At 58.5% G+C, this 24,354-nt stretch overlaps 2 protein-coding genes across 2 annotated transcripts in view; both read right to left on the minus strand.

The window, feature by feature from the left end:
* Positions 1-700: 700 nt before the first annotated feature.
* ACR (acrosin) lies at positions 701-6,656 on the minus strand. Its single transcript, XM_040490439.1, has 5 exons — positions 6,529-6,656; positions 5,465-5,671; positions 4,975-5,258; positions 1,913-2,058; positions 701-1,365 (listed from the first exon to the last, which is right to left on the minus strand). The coding sequence occupies exons 1-5, from the start codon at positions 6,603-6,605 to the stop codon at positions 808-810; spliced, it is 1,272 nt and encodes a 423-aa protein (XP_040346373.1). The 5' UTR covers positions 6,606-6,656; the 3' UTR covers positions 701-807.
* Positions 6,657-9,743: 3,087 nt separating this feature from the next.
* Positions 9,744-24,354, minus strand: part of SHANK3 (SH3 and multiple ankyrin repeat domains 3) — a gene marked incomplete at its 5' end in the record, with an annotated part of 47,355 nt that continues 32,744 nt past the window's right edge. Inside the window, 2 exons of the mRNA XM_040491807.1 lie at positions 9,744-12,299; positions 20,255-22,514. Of these exons, the coding sequence (XP_040347741.1) occupies positions 11,708-12,299; positions 20,255-22,514 (2,852 nt within the window). The remainder of the gene's footprint in view (positions 12,300-20,254; positions 22,515-24,354) is intronic.

Raw genomic sequence — 24,354 nt, forward strand, 5'->3', positions numbered from 1 at the left:
TTATGCCCAGACCAGAGTAGGCAGTTGACCTGAGCCCATCAAGATCTTTCTCAGGATTTACAAATGGACATGAGCAATTCTGGTTGAGGGCAGACTCCTGCCCGGGGTCGGCCATGCGGACTGAGCACTGGTCGGCCACTCTACAAAACTTCAGATTGGGGTCATTCTTCCAATGGATTCAGATGCACACTCCTCCTTCTGAATCAGTTCAGCTCACAGGAGTACTGCCAGCACCCACCCCTACTAATTTAATATACAGAGACACTGAGTGTGAAATAAAGACCATAACTGGCCTATGGCCCCAGGTCACCTTGTTCCAACTTTAAAAATCAAGATTTAGGGGCACTTGGGCGGCTCACTTGGTTGAGCACCCAACTTCAGCTCAGGTCATGATCTCATGGTTCGTGAGTTCGAGCCCCACCATCAGGCTCACTGCTGTCAACACAGAGCCACTTCGGATCCTCTGTCTTCCTCTCTCTCCGCCCCTCCCCTGCTTGTGCTCTCTCTCTCTCAAAAAAAAAAAAAAAAAAAAAAGGCTTTATAAAAATAAAGATAAAAATCAAGATTTAAAAAACCACAACTTATGTTAACGTATAAGCAAGTCCACCTTGTTGGAGGGTGAAAGAGGTAGGGTAGATTTGATGTGGGAGGGTTTGGACTGAGTTGGAGAGGGCAGGTAGGAAGAACTCCAGAAAGCATCTCTTCATGGATATGTATTTATAGTTATAGTTATAGTTATTTATTTCATCTTTTTTTTTTTTTCTCAAGAGTGAAGGGCTCACTGGGTCTGTTGGGAATGGGGTTGGATCAGGAAGCAGCCGTCATTTCAGGGAGGTCTGTGGTCTCCATTTCGTAATACCCCTTTGTGCTAGAAAAGGTCTTCCCCTTCAAGATCTCTATGAGTTGCTGTAGCCGCTTGGCAAAAGAAAGCACTTGGGGAGGTTTAGTGATAGGTGGGGGTGCGGGAGGGGGTGGGGATGGGGATGGAGGCGGGGGTGGGGGTGGAGGCAGGGACGGGGCTGGGGGTTTGGGTCGGGGTAGGGGTCGAGGTTGAGATGCAGGGGGATGCGCGGGAAGTGGTTGAACAGGGCGTTGGAAGTACCAAGGAGGGCGAGCAGAAGGGTGGGCCGAGGGGGGCCTCACGGGGGGTGCGGGAGTAGGGGGCGGGGGCGGGGTGGGCACTTGAGCCATGTGCAAGACATTAGAACCAATCTTGGAGGCAATCCAGTTCAGATAGGGCCAGGTGGCCGTGTAGACTCCAGGGCGCTTAGCTCGGGCACAGCCTACCCCCCAGCTTGTTACTCCCACGACCACATAGGTATTTGCCACGTTGTCTCTGCACATGAGAGGACCGCCGCTGTCCCCCTGCCCAGAAGGACACAGGAGTCACTCTCTGCCTGAGCCACTTTTCCCCTGCCCAGAAGGGCCATAGGCTCTGGAAGGACAGTCTCTGGGTCACATGACTTCCTGCTGCCATGAACACAGTGGTTGTGGCAAAGTTTGAGTTGGTACCAACATCTTCGGTTGGAATGTGAGAAGGGTATGGATTGTCGTGGGTTTCCTTCCAGTGAGGAGGGAGTAAGCGACCCATGCGTCCGTGCATGTGGCTTCACGCATACATGGGCCTGTGTACACGTGGATTGGGAGGTTTTGATTTCTGGCGAAGAGAGGCAAGCATTCTCTTCAGGGGTGGCGGTTGGTGGTTTGACCCCCGTGCCATGGCAGAAAAGCTCTCGGTGTGGCGACTAGTCCTCTGTAGGGGCAGCAGGTTAGTGTCTCCCCCCACCCTCACTGCTGGAAGATGGGGCCAGGGAAGGGGTCACTGGAGCAGGGCCCTAGCGGTAGTGTAGCTCAAACAAGAGGGACTCAAACAAGAGGAGTCGGCTGGAAGTGGGCACCTGAGGGGAGTTACCTGGCAGGTGTCAATCTTGCCTTCGGGGTACCCTGCGCACACGTTGGTGGACCGGATGCGCCCGTTGTACCACTGGGTGGAGTTACATAAGTCAAGATCGATGAGGTTCACGCGTGCCTCCTGCAGTGTAGGTGACGTCCTGTAGGCTGCAGCCAGGCGCCTGGCTCAGTGGTCAGCGAGCACAGACGTGTGCTGGGAAAGCCCTGCCCCGTCCCCCCACAGAACCCCACCGCCCCCAAATGCTCTGATTAAACCCATGAAATAAAACCATTAAACCCGTGGGAGCGAATGCCCCTGGCCTCTCCTCACATAACCCTGAGGAGAAGAGCAGGCGGGGTGTGGGGTGGAGGTGGGCGTGTGCAGTCGGTAGATGCAGATGCGGCTCCAGGGCTGTGTGTGCTGAGGGCAGATTAACAGCCAGAGTGTGTCACCTCATTTACAGCCCACAGCAACCCCCTGCGTGGAGCACTGTGACTCGCCTTTCCTCCATTTCGTCCTGGCAGGGAAGTGGTGAGGCCGGGATTCAGACCAAGGTTTTCCTCTACACTTAAGCCCAAGACACACGTCTCATCCCCCATAGCACAGCTCTGGGTCACCCTCCCTGCTTTTCACCCGGGATGCCTCTGCTCAGCTGTGGACGGGAGGAGTCCCTCCCGCGTGCCTCCCTTCTGCTTTGAGGAGATTCTATAAAGGGAAGAGCTGTGGGGTCGTGTCCACACACAGACAGACCTGTCAGGGGTGCAGGTGGTTGGAATGACCTGAAGCCAAGTCAGAACTTCCTTTACAGCCCCAGATGCTCCATCATGACCTTCGGGCTAAGGAAGGTCCAGCCCAGGCGATGCCTCAATCAGCCAACCTTGCATCTGGCTTAGACAGAGCTCAAGAATAGGTGCAGCCATTCCCCCTTCACCAGTGGCCCCCGCAAACAGAAGGGCCCCCCTACAGCATCACCCACAGCCCAGCCACCGCCTGGCGGGGGAGTCTGAAATTGCCTGCATATAGGTGGCGAGGTGGCAGTCAGACCTGGAACATGGCGATGCAGGCCAACGTGAAGCCAGAGCCATGTGCAGCAAGGGGGGGGGGGGCCAGCAAGGCACACAGTAGGCACCCGGAAAACAGCTGAATGTGCATCTCTGTGGCTTTGAACATGTTTCGGGTCCCTTTAGCTCAGCTTTGCATACCATCTAAGCAGCAGTGAGAGTGTTGTATGTGCCCCGTCCCTGAGACAGGGGTGACACTGAAATTGCCACAAGAAGCCTGCTCATTTAAGGTGAGTTTTTTTTTTTTTTTTTACATTTTTTACTTAATTTTGAGAGACAGAGAGAGACAGAGCACAAGTGGGGGAGAGGCAGAGAGAAAAGGAGGCACAGAATCCGAAGCAGGCTCCAGGCTCCGAGCTGTCAGCACAGAGCCCGAGGTGGGGCTCGAACTCACAAACCGTGAGATCATGACCTGAGCCGAAGTCGGACGCTTAACTGACTGAGCCACCCAGGCACCCCTGAGGTGACCTTTTAAATCTATGGCACAGCCTACAGAGTCTGGACAGCCACAAGTTTCATTGTCAAGAGCCAGGTGTCCTGAAACAGAAAGGGGGTTCTCAATCCCGACACCTTGGCTTTACAGGAAAAATGCTAAAAAGGTCTGCAAGCATTCAAAATTCGGTAGAAAAGGAAGACCACCCCCAAAGTGCTCTTTCAGCCCCAGAGCGTATGGGTTCAAGGAAGACATAGAAAAAGAAAGGTCTGAAGGAATGTCACAGAACTTTGGAGGCTGGAGATTTCTTTAAGACTTGGCCTTGGCGGTGGGGGAGTGTTCACCAAAAAATAATAGGAAACCCATTACGTTGAGGGGAATTCTAGAACAAAAGAGACTTTGCATGATGTCCAGGGTGTAGCTGGGAGCCTAGAATCCTTTTGAGCGAAAGGATAGCAAAGGCGAGGGTGGGGGGTGGGGGTGCAGATGGGAACCCTGAGATCAGTCCCCCCAGGGATGGCAAGAACCCCGGAATGCTGTGCCCACGTCCAAGTGGGTGGGCAGAGCAGGGTAGGCCGGTGAGTGGGGAAAAAAAGAATGCTCTAGAGGCCACGGCAGAGCCATGGACATCAACAGCCAGACAGAGGGTGACACCCCGGGCCAGGGAGAGAAGGCCACGGGCCGGCAGAGGCCAGTGAGAGCAAGGGTGCCTGGGAAGAGAAGCCCCTCCCTGAGGGACAGAACGGACAGCAAACCTGCCAGAGAGCGGAACCAGCCTTGAGAGAGAAGAGTTCCAGGAAGCACCCTGAAACTGCCAAAGTTCTGTCACCAGGAAAGCCTGAGTTTTGACTCCAAACGACTGCAGTGCCTTGAATTGGGAACCCTCGGTTTTCCATCATCAAGGGACACAAGAGATTTCAGTCTTGTTTCACATCCCCAGTGTGACTGGGTAAAGATTTCCATGAGCCCCCCCCCCTTTGGAAACCCAAAAGGCCTAACCTGCTGGCCAAACCCTTGCTGCCCACTGCTGACCTGCAAAAAAACCTCTCCTACAGTGAAAACGAAGTAACTCCAAAGGGCAGGGCGGGTTCTGGCATTGTGACCGCCAAGGGTGGGGAGGAGAGGTGCACTGATCGGGACCAGGAGGGCTGGGCTCAGGCGGCTCAGAGCTCAGAGACCACGTGACCGGCCCCTTCCATTCACAGATGGGGAAATGGAGGGCCAGAGAGGAGAGGGACTGGCCCACAGCCACAAAACCGTATCCAGAGCTCTTCTCCAAGTTTCAGGAGCACCCACTTCCAGAATGCAGCAGCTAGGCTCCAGGCCCAGATACAGACACAGGCTAGTCCCCGTGCTAAGAGCACCAAGGTTCTCCTGTGCCTGCGTTCAGCCTTCCCTTCGGCGACCACACTAGTCATAAGTTGTGAGGCTTTGAACAGTTTCTCCGGCTATAAAACGGAACCTACTTACAGGACTCCGGTGGGGTCTGGGTGTCACTCCACCAGGCAGCACATATTACCCCTTCCCCTCAGAGACCACCAAGAGAATGACCAGCAGTGTCCCCCCTTGAGAGCCCCCTCCATACTCACCATTCTCTCTTAAGAATCCCCAGCCAGCCACCCAGCAGGCCTGGGAGACTCTGGGTGGGCCTGCCCTAAATTGGGGCAGGCAGCCGGGTCCGATGAACTGCCCACATGGAACTGGAGGGGTGATCTTCAAGAGAGCAATGTCATTGTACTCTAAACTGGGGACGTATTTCTCATGAATGATGATTTTCTCGACATATCTCTCCTGTTGAGGCGGCTTCACTGGTTTATCGCTCCCATACACAATTTCCCTTGCTCCAAAAATCAGTCTCCAGTCATATACTTTTCTGTGGGCACAGAGGCAAGCCAGGTTATCCTCAGTAGGGACTGGCTCGACAGAAACCTCTGGTGATGGTGACCCTCAGAGCCCTCCCCTGTCAAAGGTCTGGTCGCCACTAGGCCCAGGAGACTGCACAGAGAGCTCTGGGGAAAGTCCCTGCCCCAGAACAGCCTTCCTGAATTCAGACCTCCCTCCACGCGTTCCCACACGTACTTTTTGGACCCGAAGCAGTGAGCAGCCGTCAGCAGCCAGTGGGAGTTCAGCAGGGTGCCTCCGCACGCGTGATACCTTCGGTTGTTGTGGGAAGTGAAGACCTGGAGGCTGACCATCCAGGGCCAGGCCCCGAGTGCCGCATCCTTTCCTCCGACGATACGGACACTCCCCTGTGGGTTCTGCCTGAACCGTAACCCACAGGGGCCACTGAGGAGAGACCAGGGGCATGGTTCAAACCGAGAACAGGTCCAGCCTGTCCTACCTGCACAATGGGGGAGGTAAGGCCAGGGGTCCGCTGAAAGTGGGGTGGCCCAGAGTAGGTAGAGTCCAGGGGGGACGATGCTGAGGAGAAGCGCTGTCAGGGTGGTGGCGAGGCCAGGAGCTACAGCGTCTAGGAAATGGTTTGGGGGAAAGAAAGGGCCACGGGAAGCAGGACAGATGGTAAGGGCCCTAGAAATGTAGGAGAGCCCTAGGCAGACGGGGAGGCTAGAGGTGTCGAGGCTGCAAGGCAGGGGTGGGTGGTGGCAGAGGAGGCAGAGTAGCCAGGGCAGGTCCAGTGGCCCCAGGTATGGGGAGCCGCGGGGGTCCAGGGACAGGAATTCTGGGAGCTGGGGAGAGGCCACAATAGTTTGGGGGTATCTTGGAGGCTGTAGGAGTCTAAGTTGGAGGGGGGATCCCAGAGGCATGGCGTGATGGTATCCTGGGGCCTTAGGAGTCATACACAGGTGGGGACACCTCAGTATCTGTGGGAATAAAAGGCCTCCTAAAAAGTAAGACTTGATGTTCCAGAGGCAGTGAGGCCAGTCTCCAGGTGAGGAAGAGGTCCCAGTGTCTGTGCTGTGGGAGCCACAGGAACCCAGGGGTCAGCCCTGGGGCCCATGGGCTGATGAAGCTGGGAACAAGGACGGTCTGAGTGGGGGGTGTAAGTCACACCTGTGAGACCCAGGAACGACTAAGGCCCGCGCTTGGCCTCCTCCCTCGCCCTGGACGGAGAGTCTGGGTGGGGCTTACTATTCAGAAGACACTCTCTCCACACACACCCCAAAGGTGTCCCTGACACTTACTCACACGTGGCGTTATCTTTGGCAACCACAGACACAGCCAAGACCAGCAGGATGGCAGTTGGCAGCATCTCCACCATACTCCTGCCCCAGCCTGGCCTGGAACCCTAGCGACTTCACAAAGCCCTGTGGCCTCCTGACCAATCAGCAGTGCGACCGCGCGGCCCCCCCCCCCCCCAGGCATCAGCCCAGGCAGGAGCCCTTTCGCTTAACTGGTTCAGGCTCAGAGGAGTTCCCAGCTTCCTGTTCGGGCTCCCCCTGACTCCTGGGTGCAGCCCCCTCCCTCTGTCCCAAGGCCAGGATCTTCATTCCGAGTTACCCTTCTGAGGTCCCATATCATCTGAGGTTCTAGCTTTGTGCAAGCTCAGGGTCTGCCCCTCATGCAGGCTGTAAGCACATTTCCTGTTCCAAACATGGATTGAAGGGCAGCTCTGTCCCTCTGTGTCAAGATGGCGCATGTCAGTGGTTACAAGGGGTCAGGTTAATCAGGTCAGATTAATCGATCCTTAATACTGTGTGGGGAAAACTGTCTTTCCTCTTCCAAGTACATGCTATCAGCACACTTTTCAGAGAGCCATTCTGAATTTCCTTAATTCAGTACTTCAAAGCCCACCTTTCTATTCCTTCCTGAGTATCACAAGCTCTGGTGTTTCCTACCTGAGTGTCTCCAGGCCTCCCCTCTGGGACCTATGTGCAACAAGGTGTGTCTCCTATACTTAAGTGTAAAGAACTCTCATTACACTTAACTGAATATCAGGAAGTTTCATTTCTTCTGATTGTCAGGAGACTGTGTCTCACCTACCAGAGGTTGACAAAGGCTCACCTCACATACCTGCGTGTTAACACGTTTCACCTCCTCTGTAAGAGTGTGAGAGATCACATCTCTACCTGCATGAAGGGCAGTCTCCCATCCTTGACCTGAGTGTAAGTTCTCCACTAGTCAATCTGAATGTCCGGAGGGTGCACCTCTCCTACCCGAATGTCGGGACACCTCGTGTCCTTAGTATTAAGGGTTTTCAGATTTCCAGATGATCTTTATTCCTCTAAATATGAATGTCATACCTTCTCATCTCACGTAACTTTCAGGAGGTCACATCCCCCTCAACTGAATGTCCAGCAGGTCTTGAACATCCTACCAGAGTATCAGGAGCTATCATCTCTTCTTCCTGAATGTGAGGATGTCTCTCTTCTTCCATCTCAAGGCCAAAGGCCTCGTCTGGACCGCCTGAGTGTCACTTTGTTGCATCTTCTCTACCTGAGAACCAAGAGGTCCTATATCCCCTATCTGAGGCTCAGGAAGTACATCTCACCTCTGTGAGTGCCCTGAGGTTTCGCCTGCCATGCTCAATTGCCAGGAACTCTCATGTCCTCCACCTGGCTGCCAGGAAGTCTCCCTCCCTCCCTAAAAGTCATGAGCTTTCATCTTCTCTACCTGAATATCACAAGGTCTCCTTTGCTCTGTAAATATCTGATATTCTTGTCTCAACTCTCTGACTACCTGAAGGTTTTCTGTCTCCTTCCAGGGCATCCGGACCTCTCCTCCACCAGAGAGTCAGGAGATCTTGTCACTCACCTCTTCTGCTATGTCTGGAGGTTCCAGGTCTTTTCTCTTAGCAACCAAGGGGTCTCCTCTTCCCTATTCGAGTGTAACAAGTCCTTGCCTTCCCTACCTGCATGTCCAGTGTTTCCATCTCTTCTCCCTAATTGTCAGATGTCTCGTTTCCACTAGACGATTGTCCGGACATCTCATCTCACTACCCAATTGTCAAGAAGCTCTCATTTTCTATACACGAGTGTCCCCAAGTCTACTCTTCTTGCAGGCCAGAAGATCTTCCCTCTCCTATTACTGGGTTAGGGTTGCTGACAATACTGACTCCATCTCTGGCCCTCCATCTTGTTCCTGTTTTCTCAGTGACCTCCCTTGGGGCTACGTGTTCCGGGCACCTTGGAGATTGATATACACACCTTAGGAATGCCTGCCAAGGGGCGCCTGGGTGGCGCAGTCGGTTAAGCGTCCGACTTCAGCCAGGTCACAATCTCGCGGTCCGTGAGTTCGAGCCCCGCGTCAGGGTCTGGGCTGATGGCTCGGAGCCTGGAGCCTGTTTCTGATTCTGTGTCTCCCTCTCTCTGCCCCTCCCCCGTTCATGCTCTGTCTCTGTCCCAAAAATAAATAAACATTGAAAAAAAAATTTATAAAGAAAATGAAAACTAAAATTTTGAAAAAGTTGAAAATTTGAAATTGTGGGGCCTTCTATATAGCCTGCAAGCCTCTCAAGGTCCAAGCCTCACGGGGCCTCACCCTCCCTCCCAGGCCAGCCAGACCTGCACTTGCTCCCTCAAAGCACCTCTGCCTGCCCCCACCTCCTCTGGGTGAAGACACTGGAGTCTGTCCGTCTTCCAGCCACTTCACTCCCTCTGGGATCTTCACACCTGCCGGTGGTATCTCCCACTGGTCCCACCCCTGACCATCGATAACCCAAGTCAAGGTCCACGTTTATTACTCTGTCAGATCTGCACTCCACCTTGACCCAGTGGGGCCAGGATCTGCAGGCACTGCCCCTGCCAAGACCCTGTCAGGTGACTGATGCCTGAGGAGCCCTCTCCCAACTCCCACTGGGCCTCCTGTGCCCACTCTGTGGGAAGATATCCATCCATCCACACTGTTCACCCTCTCTTCCACCCTTAAGGTGCCTCTGCCCTTCCTGTGGGTGGGCCACGCCCCACCCGGTGCCACACTAGCCTTGCCACATCATTGGCTGGTAGCAGCCAGCTGCTCACATGACTGTCAGCTCGGGTGGCGGGGGGGGGGGGGGGGGGTTGTAAAGCCCGGACAAGGGCAGTAGCCATGGGGGCAGGACAGCAGGCACAGACATGAGAAGGTTCAAAGAATTCAGAAACAAATGGACACAGTGGGGGAGGTGGGGCAGGGGGACAGAGGACAACTGGACTCCTACCTCAGGAGGGCTACACTCAGTGAGCTGGTGGGCAGAGAGAAAAGCTTCCAGACAGGAAGCATGAGCTGAGGCCCAGCAGGAGTCCGGAAGAGATGCGAAGAGAAGCCTGGCATGGGGACGTGGGGTCAACAAGGAGACTGAGACAGGGCTGAGAGTCACCAGTGCATGTGGCCGAATGCTCATGTCAAGGCTGAGGTTCGTCCCATTCAGGGGACAGCAGTTTGTGCTCCCAATACCTCCTCAAACAGGTAACTGAGAGACGGCTTCATTTCTTATAAATTTATTACATAATAATATTATAATAATTATTATCAATAATAATAATATAAGAAACATAGATCTCTGTGGGGTGTATCACAACGTCAGGGTCAGGAGGCCTCAGGACTGGAGCAGGGGTGAAATCCCCCGGATGGAACTCCATACAAAAGGAGGGGTGAAGCGGGACTGACCCTGTAAAGTTAAAAACCCAAATTGAACGGAACCAAAAACCCACAGGTGAGTGTGAGACTGAGGGTGTATGTGGCAGTCTGTTACAGTGACTGCTGCTGTGTGTGACCTGGTCTGTCGGTGAGAGGGTTACTGGGTGTGACTCTGCCCAGGGAATGGGGCCGGTGGGCCAGGGCGGGGCAGGCGGGCACAGACCGGCGTGCCAGGCCCCTGGGCTGTGAAACTTCAGTTTTCTGTTTTTTTTTTTTTTTATTAAAAAAAGCTAGAAATATAAACAGAAACTTGTGAGTGACGTGGATGGAGCTTAGTCCAGACTCCAAACCCTAGGTTTAAAAACGTCCCAGGGCCCCCCACCCCACAGGTCATTGCTGAGTGTGAGGAGTCACAGTAAGGGGGGCTGGGGTGCCCTCTGGGGTCTTTGCCTCTCCCCAGGGCTTGCGGTGGCCTGACTCTAGGGGTCCTCTATGATCCCCCCCCCCCAGAAGCCCAGTGGGGGGCGGGGCACTGCCTCCAAGGGCTCTTGGGAGCCTGTCCAAGCAGCAGATCCTCACCAAGGAGGCCCGCTCAGGCTAGACGAGGCTCTGGAAGGACGGGCTGGGCAAACAGCAGGTCCTAGGGTGCCTCTGACTTTCTTTGGAAGTGGAAATTGGGTGCTTTCACAGGGACACACCCATATATGCACCCTGTGCACACTGCTGAAGCCCCCACACTAGTCCAGAGTTGCCCGTTGGGACCACACTCCAGTCAGGCACACACAGGGCTCCGACGCACTCAGCCGCACCCAGAGTTTCACACACTCGCACGTGCGTGCGCGCGCACACACACACACACACACACACACAGGGCAGGAACAGGAGACTTTGGGGTCTGAGGCAGGGAGGCTTCTCTGCTGTGGTTGCCCAACAGTGTGGGGAGGAGGCTAGACCCCTCCTGGGAAGGGACCCTGTGAGGGACTTGGCTGGGGCGGATGCCAGGGCCCTGCCCCTCCCCAGGGCAATGGTCTCCCAGGCCACCTGACCTGGCTAGTGCCCAGCAGGACTCGCTGCCTGCCGCCCCTCCTCCACACAGCACCTGAAGGGTCGGTGGGGCACACTATAGCTCAGCGAGGGGAGAGGGCCGAGCTGGGGCCCCAGGGCGGGCTACTAGGACCCTGGCCAACCCCAGACCAGCTGGAGCGTCCCCCGCCCCATGTGGGGTGGCAGTGGCAGTGAGGGGCCAGAGATGGAAGACTGGGCAGCAGCAGCGGAACCAGTGGTGGTGGGGCGGGGGGGGGGGGGGGCACTGTAAGGGAGGGGAAGGGAAGCTATTAAGGACAGAGATATTTGTTCCTTTTCTCGTTCCAAATATAGAGTGGATTAAAATATGCAAAACAGGGGGGGGGCTCCTAGGCCCCCAACCGAGAACCCCAAGTCTCCCCCCTCCCCCCGAGTCACCAAGGTGTGTCCTGACCTCGCATGCTGGACTAGGTCCCCCCCTCTGGGAGAGTAGCCACCAGGAGCTGTGCGGGAGATGGTCAGGCCGGAGCACCCCACCCCCAACCCTCTCCCGCTCCAGCCTCCCTGGCCCTCGCCCTTCCTGACCGTGTGCTGGGTGGGACTCGCCGGCCGGGGAGGGCACTAAGCAATGTACAGGGCAAGTCTCCGAGCAACAGCAAACAGGACGATTCATGCAACATTCCTGGCCCGGGCGCCTTTGTGGGGGGCAGGCCGAGCCCGCGGCCCGGGGGTGGGGGTGGGGGGGGCCCTGCCGGCAGGGCGCGGCTGGGACGTGGGGAGGGGGCGTCAGCTGCCGTCCAGCTGCCTGAGCGCGCGCTCAATGTTCATGCGGTGGCCCACGCGCGTGACGCCCAGCTCCACGAAGTCGTCCTTGGTGAGCGCCGGCAGGTGCGCGCCCTCGATTTCGTGGTCCTCGAAGCGGTCGCGGTGCTCGCCCAAGTGGATGCTCTCCAGCCAGTCGCCCACGTCGAACTTGCTCCACAGCTGCAGCGGCTTTTGTTGGAAGGGCCGGCGCGGGCCGGGGGCCCCGGGGCCGGGGCCAGGCGCTGGCGAGGGCAGCGGCGACGGCGAGGGCGAGCGGCTGCGTGCGCTCACGCTGCGCACCACAAAGCGCACCTCCTTCGGCTCGTGCGGGATGGAGAGGCTGGACGACTTGAGGATGGTGGGAGGCGTGAGGCCGAAGGGCCGCCCCGCGCCCCCCGCGCCCGCCCCCAGCCCCTCCACCCGCTCCAGCGACGCGGGCTTCACTGGGCTCGGGGCGCGCCGCGCCACGGGGTAGCGGCCGCCGGGCCGCACCGGGTAGGAGGCCCCGCCGCCCGGGCCCCCAGGGCTGCGCTGCGCTGAGATGGAGCTCAGCTCACCGAGGCTGCTGAAGAGCCTGCGGAGGGAGAGGGGGTCAAGGCCAGGTGAGGGGCGCCAGGAGATGTGGGGGCAGGCAGAGGGGAGAGGGGCCAGTGGCCAGGAGGACGCAGGTCGGGTGGGTACTGGGGCTGGGGTGGGGGTAGCCTTAGGGCCACAGGAAGAAAGAAGGGTGGGGTCCTGTGGTCATGATAGGGCCCCTCTGTTTGGCCCCCAGGGTCAGAGCCAGGGCCCTGCCGGGAGAGAAGGAGCCTAAACTGAACGGAACATAAAGAGTAAAAACAGAGGGCCCCCTCCCTCCATGGGGATCCAAGAGCAGCCCACCAGAGGAAAGAGCCTCTCGTGGCAAAGGGCCGACTGCCCCATCCCTGACGGCCTCCGACACAGGCTCTGGGCACTGCCCCATCCGCCCGTGTCCTGGACAGTAAGACTGGCAGTACCTCTCCCCACTCCCACACACAGCTCTGCTCTCCTGAGGAGACCCAGAGAAACCTGGGCAGGCTTCAGGGACGGCTGAGTCGTGATGAAGGCTGGTGGCTGCACAGACTGACCAAGTCCATGAGTCAGAGACAGACACCAGGCAGCGCTCATGCCCACACAGAGCAGCAGCATGTGCAGGTGTCAGGCAGCGACACACCCATGACAGTCGGCCTCCCTGCACAAGACGGCACCCACACGCGTCACAGACATGCAGCAGCAGCGGCAGGAATGGCAGCAGCCTGCTCATGACAGGGACACAGCAGCACACGTGTGCGCACACACACACGCACACACACGCACACACACACACACACAAATGATGCCTCTCTTCCCAACATCACCTGACAGGACCCCCAGACCTGCAGCCCCTCTCCAGCATGGCCATGGTGGGAGGCCTACCTGGGGGCACCTCCAGAGAAAACCCACTCCCCTCTCCCACCCCCTCCTTTCGGTCCCTATCCCCAGTTGCGCCCAGGGGAAGCCTCAGGGGGCTGTCGGTGGCACAGAAGCCTCACGAAGCCAAGCAGAGCAGAGACCAGGGTGACCAGGTGCAGCTATGGACAGTGAGAGGCATGGGATGGGCATGCTCACTTACACAGCCGGCGCTCGGGACCACCGCGCAGCTAGACAGAGCAGCCACATGCAGATGGGCAGGAGAGAGCAATGAGAAAGAGTGTTAGCAGCCCAGGCCCACACAGCAGGCACATGGCCCACAGTCACAGCTACAGTATGGCAGCCAGGTACAGGTCTCCCTGGCCAGACACCCACTGGGGGAGGAACTCAGTCAGGTACAATGGGAGAGAGCAAATCTGGGGCTGCCGGGGAAAGGGACCTGCAGGCCACACGTGGGCAGATCTGGGTGGGTTCCGGGTCTGCCTGTGTGACCTCCACAGGCTTTCCTTGGGACACTGTGTGGCAAGTGCTCGGCAGACACCTGGCACTTGGGTGACACTTCATGTCCCCTTACACTCTCTGCAGCCTGACTGGCCTCTGCAGCTGCCATCCCCCCTCCCTGCCCCTGCCCCTGCCCCTGCCGGGCTGAGGAGCCTCCTCTGGGTGCCCCCATCCACCTCTGCTCTATCCTGACTGGTGCCAGTCTCGCACCGCACAGGGCACCCTGGGCGCCCTTCCGCGCCTCCGTGCAGGCTTTGTCTTTTCATCTCCCACCTGGGCAAGACCAGCCTCTCCCTAAAGATCCAGTTCTGTCTGTCCCTCCCGCTTGACCTCAGTTCCAGTTTCCAGCTTCCATCACTTTCCACCGGCTTTCTCCCCTCAGCCGCTCTCCCCGCTGCCTCCCCCCAGTGCTCAGACCCACAGCAGAGCCTCCTGAAACCAGGCCTCCCTCCGCCCTACCCCCCATGACGAGGGGCTCTAAGGACACCTGGGGTGGGCTCAGGGAACAGGCACCAGCCAAAAGAAACCCTCCCTGCTCCCACCACACCTGATCTCCCTGGCACCACCTGGGCTTTGGGGCAAAGCGGGTCGGCAGTGAAGGAGAGAGGGAGGGTACCCAAGGGGATGTTGCAAGGGGGTGGTGGGTGCCCAGGTGGCGGGGACTGCTAGGGAAATGCTAGGGTGGGGGCTGCAGTGCAGGGTAAGGTGCGGAGGGGATGGTCCCGGTAGAGCTCCGCCACGACTCTCACACAGCGACCCAGGCCTGAGGACCTCGTGTCTCAGGAGGGAATCCTGCTTAGCCCTACCCCAAGGGTTAAGTTTCAGTGGAACCGTGTGGGTGTGCCCAGGGTCTCCGGTGTGACAGAAGCATGTTGACAAGTTGGCAGGACCACAGCCGAGCTGTGAAGGCAGAGAGAACTGGACGGGTGCTGGGGAGGGCAGTGGAGACGCCTGGCCTGAGCCCAGAGCAGGGTCTGGGCTCCAGGACGCCCTTCTGGCCAGTGCCGAAGCGCTCCCTCCTGTCAGAGGGGTGAGGCCGGCTCTAGCGGCACCCAGGCAGAGCCTCCCGAGGAGAGGTGGTGGGTGCCAGGAGATGGGCACCTGCTGGAGAAAATGTGGCTGATGCCAGGAGGTGCCATGAGTGAGGGAATGAAGAGCCGTATTCCACCGGGTGGGGAAGTGGGGAGAGAGCCAGTCCTAAGGATGCCCAGAGCATGGTGGACATGGCAGGAGGCCTACAAGAAGAGCATAAGGAAGTCTGTGGCCTCCCAAGGCCCCAGGACACAGCAGGGAGCGGCCAAGGGTACCCATGGCCCAAGTGCTTGCCCCTCCTCCCTTCCTCCAGGGGAGCAGGGAACTGCCCACGTCGTCCCCTGAGCAGGAACCCCAGCAGCGTCCACAGCCAAGTCTCCACGCCACTTCGGCACGGCCGTCACCGTCCGTCGCCACTCTCAACTGACGCCGCCCCAGCCAGGCCCCAGCCACGGTGTGGCCACATCACGGCACCCGCCAGCCTCCCAAAGGGCTTCTGGGCCACCCGCCCCCTGACGAGCGGTACCTCACCGGGCACCCCTGAATGCCGTCAGCATCCTCCTCCAGATGGCTCCGCAAGGCTCCGTGGCCCCGGACGTCTCTTCCACCACGTCTGAACCTGCTACTGTCTTGCTGCCTGGTGATTCCTCAGCCACTGGGGTCTGGCCTCGCCCCTTGCCCCTTGCCCCTTGCCCCACACCCCTGCAGTTACCCAGGCTGTAGCAGGACCCCTTCCTTCCTAGATGAGTTTTGTGGGTTCTCCTCTCAGCACACACGCTTTCTCCTGGGCCAGGTGGTCCACTCCCACCCTTGGCTACGGCTGACGTGCCCAAGAATGCTACATGTGAGCCCAGGCTCTCCTGAGCTCCAGACCTCTACTGGGGCCTCCAAACATGCTCTCCCTTCCCCCAGTCCTCCCCACACCAGGGACCGGGAGCCACCCTCAGCTCCTCCTCCTTTTCATGGAGGGCTCCCAGCATTAACCCAGGCCCTTATCCTCACCCTCCCGGCCACCTCAGGGTCCAGACATTTTCACTCAGCACCTCTCACCTCATTTCCTCACTGACAAAGCTAAATGTCAGCAAACAAAAATAATGGGACGTGTCCCTCCCAGGCTTGACTGCCTGTTGGCCTGTTGGCACCAACAGACAGGGAAAAGCCCAAGCTCTGGTCCTGGTCTCTGTCTTGGGCCTTCTGCCAGTGCACTCATGCAGGGCAGGTCTAGGCCTTGTGGGCTTTTGCAGTCTGGGAGCTCCACTCAGGGACAGAACCCTCAACAGCAGCGCAAAACTAGATACAGACTCATAAGCTTCAAAGCGCACTCTCCGCTCAGGGCGTCTCCAGCCTTTCGCCTTCTCACCGCCCAACCTCAGCACCCTCCAAATGCCTCTACATCCCCTCATCTGTGAGCACTTCCTGCTCCCCCAGCATAGTTCAGGGCTCCTGAAGCATGTGACCCGGTTTCGTGTGGCCTGCGAGGACAAAGCACATCCTGGCCCCAGTGCTCTTACGTCGGCCGTCACACCACAAGTGTCAGCCCAGGTTTCAGAAGAAGCCCCACTGGCCTTGAGATACCTGCGGTGACACAAGGTGGTATCCAGATCCCAGCCAAACATGTTAGTAGAACAGGGTCCACAGAAAGTCACCAGAGCAGGGGTTCTACCCCATCATAAGGAATGTGTGTCTTCTGCAAGACACTTACTAACGATCTGCCAGAGAAGCTGAGACCTAACAGGTTCAAGGCCATGGCGCAAAGCACATCAAAGGGGCTAAGAAGATGCAGGAAAGACACCCCTTTCACTTTGTATTTCCACAGCTATTTCACCATGAACTTTCTTCTATGAAACCAGAGGTGAGGGTCAGACAGATGTAAAACTGAAAGCCACAGCAGAGCTGAGTGTTTCTGCGGTGCTCAGAGACACTATGGACTTCAGATGACATGTGGGATTCCGATCCGAAGGCGAGTGGAGTTGGGTACAGATGTGAGCCTCAAAGACCATGGTGGGGCTCTGAGAAGATGGACGTCCTGTCTATACGAGGGCTAGACCCGAAGCTAGAAGCATAGAGCAGATGAATAGTCTAGGATCAATGTCGCAAAAAGCCAGAGGTCCCTCCAGGTGGCCAAGGCAATTACTCTGGGGCCTCTGCCAAGAATGGTCCCGGGAAGGAAACAGCCCCACCCAGACACCAGAACTTCCCGCACTTTGAACTCTTAGAGACCGTATCACTAGCAGTTCATCACTAAATGAGAGAGGAGTGCTAGGTTCCAGCCACAGTGAGCTGCAAACGAGAGCTGCCCAGCAGCCCTGGCGGGCACCACAGCTCCTGCCAGCCACATGGAGGGGCCGACTCCACACGCTCACTGAATCCTCCGCTCAGCCCCCTGCCTCTGGCCAGAAGCCAAGAGTGGGCAGTGGGGTCCACGCCACTGGGGACTGTGGTTTCACCCAGATCTGAGGGGTGAGGGGAAGCAGAGAGGGCCAAAGGAAGTGTGAACGAGAGAAGGGGGTGCAGAGGGAAGTGGGAATAGGAAGGCAGGGCAGAGGGATGGCTCCGTGTAGCTGGGCTGATGAGGTAGCGCTCCGAGGACTCGAGGATAAGCGATTTCAGAATACACGTGCTATTTGTGATATACGCGATTGATAGGTAACGGTGTCAGTCTACCCAGTGAACAGGTGCGCATTTCTGTGTGAGAGGCTACCGCACAGAAACCCAGCATCCGTCACCAGAAGGGGCTTAACGACACAGCCCCCAGAGTACAGTGAACAGAGAGTGGGGCTTGGGGCCAGACAGATACCACCACTTACCAGCTGCAATAGACCTCTTTAGAACCTTAGTTTTATTGTCTGGAAAATGGAGAGTATGCTGTTATCCATCTGAGAGAATGGCTGTAGAAGTGAAATAATATGACCTGGCATTTTCCAGTGCAATATCCGGCCCTTTTATTTCCCACGAAGGACCTGGCTGAGTGCCCACTTCATGAGAACCCACCATGCTGCAGCCCTGAGCTTGGTGCTTCAGGGTGTCACCGTCACCATCTCACAGGCGAGGGACTGAAGTTCACAGTGGCTCATCCAAGACTACAGAGCTCAGGTGCAACTAGCTGAGAGTTGATATCCAGGGCCCTCTGACCCCAAGCTGATGCCAGGGAACGAAGCAAACTGCCGACATTGGTGAGAACATGTCACAAGGGACTTGTGTTGTTTTAGGTTTTCCAGCATCTGGACCCCCGTAACAGCAGCTGATTTTCCTCTGGAGACCCACCCTCCCTCACTCTCAGCACCTGTTTGCTAGGTGGGCTGGCCCCGTGCCCCAGCTCCCAGGAGAGCACAGGACTCAGGCCTGCCCAATGGAGGCCTTACAGCATCCCTGACCCTGCTGATTCATCCAGGGGAAAGCAGGGGACCCATGTGAAGCCAATCAGAGGCTGGACTTTTGCAAGAAGTGCCAAGTCAAAGAGGCTCCCTTTCCAGTGCACCTGTGGGGTAGGTGGGGTGCAAAGCTGGCACCTGTGGGTCTTGCCCTGCCCCATCCCATGTCCAAATCAGAACACAAACACAGGGTCATGGCACAACCCAGAGCCATGGGACAAGAGACCTTTACCCTGACAGAGGAGAAATGCTCAGGGTGCCCAGCCACCCCATGGGAGCCAGCAGAGCAAATGACAAGACCCAGGCTCGCCTGAGCCTGATCATGGGGTCCAACAACCAGTCCATCTGAATCATGTGTCTGTCCTTCAGTGATATTTATCCTAAGCCCCCTCCCTAGATTACAGGTCACAAAAGACAGTGCTTGCATTTAGCTTAGTTCTTTCGTCTGTTGAGCAAACATTTATTGAGGGCCTGCACTGTATCAGGAACTGTGCTTCCCACTTTAAGTGGCTTTAATTTTCACTGGGACCAAAGGACATAGAGAACAGAGGGACTGGCAAGGGAGGAGAAGCAGAGATGAAGATAGGGGATGGTCGAGGGTGGGTCAGGGAACCCCCCGTCCCCAGGGGTTAGGTCCTGCAGAAGCCCAGGACCTGGGCTACTCATCCCAAATGGATACCCTGGCCATGCCCATAACGCCCACTCTCAGGGTACCTTTGGCATTGCCCTGCTGGAAAGAGGGCTTTCACATTCAGCTGGGAGTTGGAAGAGGCCAAAAGGGGAGAGGGCCCCAAAGCGAGCCCCTGAGATGACAGGAGCTGAAGGACAATATTCCTGGACCACTTAGGGGAGGCACCGTGAGCTTCCCAAGCCCCCACACATCTTTTGAACCCTTAACTGGAAGAAGGTAAATCAGACAAGCCCTTGTGAATAAGACCGAATCCCTCACTTTGTGAGCTGTGCCTTCCAAGGCTGACAGGAAAGGGCCCAATAGGCTGGTCTTCAGGGAGCAAGAAGGAGGCCAGGCAGTGGCACCTCACACCGCCCCCCCCCACCCCCGACAAAGCCAGAAGAGGGAGGAGGGCCTAAAGGGGTACAGAAGGCAAAGGCAGCTTGAAAAGGGCAGACAAGGGCCAGCCAGGGGGTTACCAGAGCTGCCTCAGACCAGCACCAGTGGGCAGGAACCAGCTCTCCCACCAACATCCATGGAGCCCACAGGCCCAAGGGGGACCCCTTCAGGAGCAAAGCCTTGGGAATGGGGTCCTCAAGGAAATATCCAAGGGACCAGCCCAGGGGCTCTGGCAGCTCTACCAGAGCAGCACCCCAGCCCCTTGCTCAGCAACCCCCACCCCCATTTCCAGGGCACAACGTGGCCTCTTCAAGTCCTCACCCTGGGCAAGAGGTGGGACGAGCAGACAGACAGAGGAACAGGGAAGGTACGGAGAAGGCGAGAGGGCAGATGGAGTATGGAGGGATGCTGTGACTTCCCCCTAAGAATGGCTTCTTAATGCACTTTGAAAATGCACTGCAGTCTGTGTTTAGGGGGCTCTGAGGCAGAGCAGAGAGACAAATTTTTCTGGGGCAGAACACAGGGAGCTGCTGGTGCATCCCAAAAGGAAAAGGAGTCTGTGTACTCTAAGCCTCAAAAGGAAGCAAGGCAGGAGGCAGCTACAGGAAAGGTGGCATCAGCCATGTGGCCACAGGGAGGATGGGGTTGGAGGCCCACAGGCTCACAGCGAAGCTGAACAGTGGGGGGAGGGGAGCGGGTTGCAACTCCAGGATGGAGCACAGAACAACCCGTAACAGGAGAGGCAGCTTTGGTCGGGAGCAAAAGAGTGAGAGCCCACAAGAACCCCCCGAGGCAGGGCGTCTCCAGGAGGGCTGTGGAGGTGCTCGGCCCCGCTGGGTCTCTGATGGGTGCCCAGCCCCCACTCCTAGCACCAACAGGATGGAGAGAACAGCGGCCCCAAGATTTCAGATCCCTGAATGAGACTTGTCTCACACAGACAAAGCAAGGGCAGACAAAGGACACAAGTGGACAGAGAGGCATGCCACGGACAGGTAAGGGGTGGGATAGAATGGACTGGGGAGGGGAACGGAGGAAACCTCCGATGGTGGACAGACAAGAGGAAAAACACAGGGTGGGGGGGGGGGGCATGGACACGGGACAGGACCCTCCCCACACTGCCCTGCTCACCGAGCTGCCGCGATGGGCGACTTCTTGGCAGGGTCCAGCAGGCCGCCCAGGCCACCAACCGGCTCTTCCCCCAAGGAGCGTGTGTCTTTGTTGAGCTGCTGCAGGCGAGAGCTGAGCTCACTGATCACAGTTGGTTTGTCATCTTCAGGCCCTGGGAGTCCCCGGCTCTCCACGGGGTCCCCCCACAGCTTGGACCTTCTCTGGAAGAGGTAGCGAGGGCGAGCAGGTCCGGCAGCGGAGGCCAGCCCGGCAGAGGCGGCATGCTGCTGGGCCATGAGCTCACTGTCCGAGGACTGCTTCAGCAGCGGGTCCCTGAAGGTCACCGGCCCCTTCCCCAGCGGGGACTTGAGCTTGGGCTTGGGAGGCACTGGTGGCTTCTCGAGTAGAAAAGTGTGTCCATCGGCGAAGGAGGTGTGGGTGTCAGTGAGCTCCCCACTCTCCGAGCTCAGGGTGGACATGCTGGACACCGTGGAGATAGTGCTTGTGGTCTCCAGGTGGGGGTCGCTGGAGCTGCGTGTGTCAGCCTCCTCCACCCCTGAGTCAGCTGCAGATTCAGGGGCAGGAGGCGGCTCGCTGCTCGGCTTCCCTGAGGCCGGGCCTGGCACCACGGTGGGTGAGGGACCTGGGCCAGGAAGTGGGGTGGCCAGCAGGACCCCGTTGGCAAACTCTTCGGGAGGCGGCACCAGCCCAATGCGGGCTAGCTCCTCCCTGGTCTCCTCATCACTGGAGGACAGCTGGGCGGGCGGCAAGTTCACAGCGAACACCAGCTCTGGCTCCTCCTCGGAGCTGCCCTGGCCCGGCCCGGGGTCTGTCGGAGCCGTGCTGCCAGGGGGCTGAGCCCGGGGGCTCGCCAGGGGCTCTGCCACCACTGCTGACTGTGCGGGGGCTGGGGCCAGCTCCGGGGTGCCCGGGCGCTCCTCTTCAGCCCCCAGCCCGCTGGGCTCCTGCCCATTGCTGGTGGCGTGCACGACGATGAGGCCGGCCGGCCGCTGCAGGGATGTGTCCAGGACGCTGAGGATCATGGACTTCTTGTCCTCTGGCGACTTGCGCTCCTCCCGGGGTGCTTTCTCCGGCTCCCTCCGAGCAGGCACAGGAACCCAGGCGGGGCTTCTTGGGGAGAAGGCTGGGGAGGCCAGTGCCCCTCGCTCAGAGTCGCGGGCCTGTACATCCACGAACAGAGGCCCAGGGCGGTCAGCGTCAGGGCTGTGCACGGGCGTGGGGGACCGGGAGGGCGCCTGGGAGGCCAGAGCACGTTCTCGAGCTGCCAGGGCGAGGGCCAGGGGCGAGCTGGGGTCCAGGGGTTTGCCGGTGAGTGGGTGGATGAAGGTGGAGCCTGAAGGCCCAAGGCTCGGGCCGCTGACCAATGGCTTCAGAGCAGAGACGGGGGAGGGCAGGAGCAGGTCTCGGCCGGTGGTGGTGGTGGCGGCGCCAGCCCCCAGCAGGCGCTCATCGATGGAGCGGGAGGGCTGCAGGGAGGGCAGGTCTGTGCTAGGTGTGCTGCCCTCGATGGCTCCCACCGACAGGAACACGGTTGAGCGTCGCCGCTCCTCCAGCCGCCGGTCCTTGCCCGGGCCTGGGCCCCCGAATGCGAGGCCGGGGCTTTCCCCGGGGCCGTAGTCAAGGCCGCTTGGCCGAGGCCCACGGTGAGTCGGGGAGGGCTCCCGGGCGAAGCTGCCGCCACCCGGGCCAGGGCTGCCCACTGCCAGGGCTGCACGCTCCTGAGCGTCTTCCACCTGCAGCTGCTTCACCAGCGGGCTCTTGCGGCGCTGAGGCTTGGACGGCGCGAAGATGCTGGCGCTGAAAGCGCCCAGGTTGGCGTAGGGACTGTCGGGGCCCGGCGGCCTCGGCCGCCGCTTTGGACGCTCCGGTGGGGTGGCCGCCGGAGGAGGCCGGGGGGTGTCGCCCGCCTCCGGCGCCGAGTCCTGAAGGATGATCATGGAGCGCGCACGCTTCTGCCGCTCCGGGTAGGGCAGCGGACCCAGGGGCGCGCCGGCATCGTACAGGCCCGCGGCCCCAGCGCCCAGGCGCGCCTCCAGGCCGGGCTTGAAGCTGGAGCGCACTGTGTCGTAGGCGCGGCCTGGAGGGGGTGGCGGTGAGAAGGCGGGGGGCGGCCCGGAGTCGAAGTAGTAGGGAGCGGGTGGGGGCGGCGGTGCGGTCTGCGGCGGGGGCGGGATGCCACGGCCCTCACGCACCGTATCTTGCATGGACGTGCTGCGCGGAAAGCGCCCTTCCAGCAGGGACGCCAGCTTTTCATCCTCCCCTGCGGACAGAAAGGCCCTGGTGAGACCCCGGCGCCGGCCCTGTGCAGGGACCAGCCCTGCCATGACTCCACCTGAGGGCAGCCATGGCCCCGGATGCAAGGACTGCGAAGCCACCCCCTTAGAGATTGGCAGGAAGCGATACCCAGCCGGGGAGGACGGGGTCAAGAAGGGCACGGAGGCTGGGGTCTGAGAGAAAAGGGGACAGGGCAGCCCAGAGCAGGAGATCTGAGCGAGGCCCCTAGTCTGGGCTCCTCCCTGGATGCCAGCTCTGCACCCCAAGCCCAGTGTTGAGTTGGGGGGGAGGGGGCTCTTAGAAAGACTTGGGGAGAGGTATTCTTTCAGATATAAGGCAGAGGAGGGCCCCACCAACAGACTGTGAAAGGACCCAAAGTCTTGGGTTCGGGCCAAGACCTGCCCAAGCCCCATCACACTGAGAGGGCCCAAAGAAGACACCCAGGGGGAATCGGGGCAGCCCCTACACATCCCCCCACGCGGAGTGGTGAAGACAACTGCACAGAAGAGGTAGGGGCGAATGGTGCATGGCTTCCATCCAAGACTGAGCAAGGCCACATTGCAGCAATGGAACAAGCAGGTGTCACTGGGAGTTCCCTGGTGGCAACCAGAGACGGAAAGAAGAGAGATGGTCAGAAATTAGGGGGACACTCTCCCAGAGTAGGAGTGATGCACGGACTGTAGTCAGAGGGGCAGCAGGACTGTGGCCAGCTGAGCCATGCATCTGGCAGAAAGAAGGCTGGCGCCCAGGTGAAAAGGTGTTTGTGAAAAGACAAGCCCTGAGAGGCTCCATCCCAGAGACCCAAGTGAACGGGACCGGACACACTGCCCGGTCACTGCTATAACCTCAATGGCTGAACTTCAGTGAGGGAGGGTGGAAGGGAAGGAGGAAGAGCTAAAGTGGAATTGCAGACTAAGCACCTGACCCATGTGTCAGTTGTACTCCCTATGGGCTGTGTGGCCCCAGGCCGGGCCCTGGGCCCCCCTGAATCTCAATTCTCTCATGGGCAACACGGGCTTAAAATGAAACCCGCTCTGCTGCCCGAGTTAGGGTCTGTGCAAGAGCAGGACTGGGATGTTCAGGGCCCTCATTGTCCTGCTGCCTGGCTAGAGCCTGGCAAGATCTCCCAAGTGTCCTTGTGGGCACAATATGGACACTTGTACCGTACGCATGTTCAGTTAGGCTGCAAGTGTTCGACGGCCCAACCGGAGGACAGTGGATGAATGTTTCCTCCATGTTGATACGCACAGGTCTCTGGTGGAGTGCCTTGGGAATCTACACTTGGCTTCACTCTGTACTTGCTCGCATTTTTACGAACTCACTACAATGCAGATTGCCTGTTCCCAGCCACCTCCTCCTTCAGCCAAGGTGGTCTCCCCAGGCCTCCCACACTGCACGATCTACATCTTGTCCTGCATGACAGCTCTTCACCCCGGGCGCAGCAAAGGTGGGCTTTCGTGTGGCTTGAATTCTAGCATTGGAAGTTACTGTCTGACATTACTTAATCTCTTAGCAGGTCAGTTTCCTAATCTCAAGCGAAATGCTGGCCCCTGTTGTGGGGCTGCCACAGCTGGAGCCATTTAAAGCCTACAGCATGGGGCTGAGCACCTAGAAGCATCCCAGGAAGGAGGCCGAGATGATGATGATGATGATGATGATCATCATCATCATCATCATCATTTTTAGGTCTGCCTTCCACCCCCATGGCTGGACACAAGATTTGTGCCAGGTTCTTTTGGGGCCTCCTCCCCGCTGCACAACTTATCTTATGAGACAAACTACATGGGGAAAAGCTTGTGCTCCTAGAAGACGCAGGAGATTTGGCA

The sequence above is a fragment of the Herpailurus yagouaroundi genome, unplaced genomic scaffold, assembly GCF_014898765.1.
Source record: "Herpailurus yagouaroundi ecotype Mexico unplaced genomic scaffold, PumYag 182, whole genome shotgun sequence".
In the NCBI taxonomy this organism is placed as follows: domain Eukaryota; kingdom Metazoa; phylum Chordata; class Mammalia; order Carnivora; family Felidae; genus Herpailurus; species Herpailurus yagouaroundi.

Bases quoted from the DNA above. Each gene is read 5' to 3' on its own strand.
- ACR (XM_040490439.1), bottom strand. From the start codon at position 6,605: ATGGTGGAGATGCTGCCAACTGCCATCCTGCTGGTCTTGGCTGTGTCT. The intron at 5,672-6,528 runs GTAAGTGTCAGG...GTCTCTCCTCAG, and splicing joins AAAGATAACGCCACGTGTGA to TGGCCCCTGTGGGTTACGGT. The intron at 1,366-1,912 runs GTAACTCCCCTC...CCTTCTGGGCAG, and splicing joins GCAAGATTGACACCTGCCAG to GGGGACAGCGGCGGTCCTCT.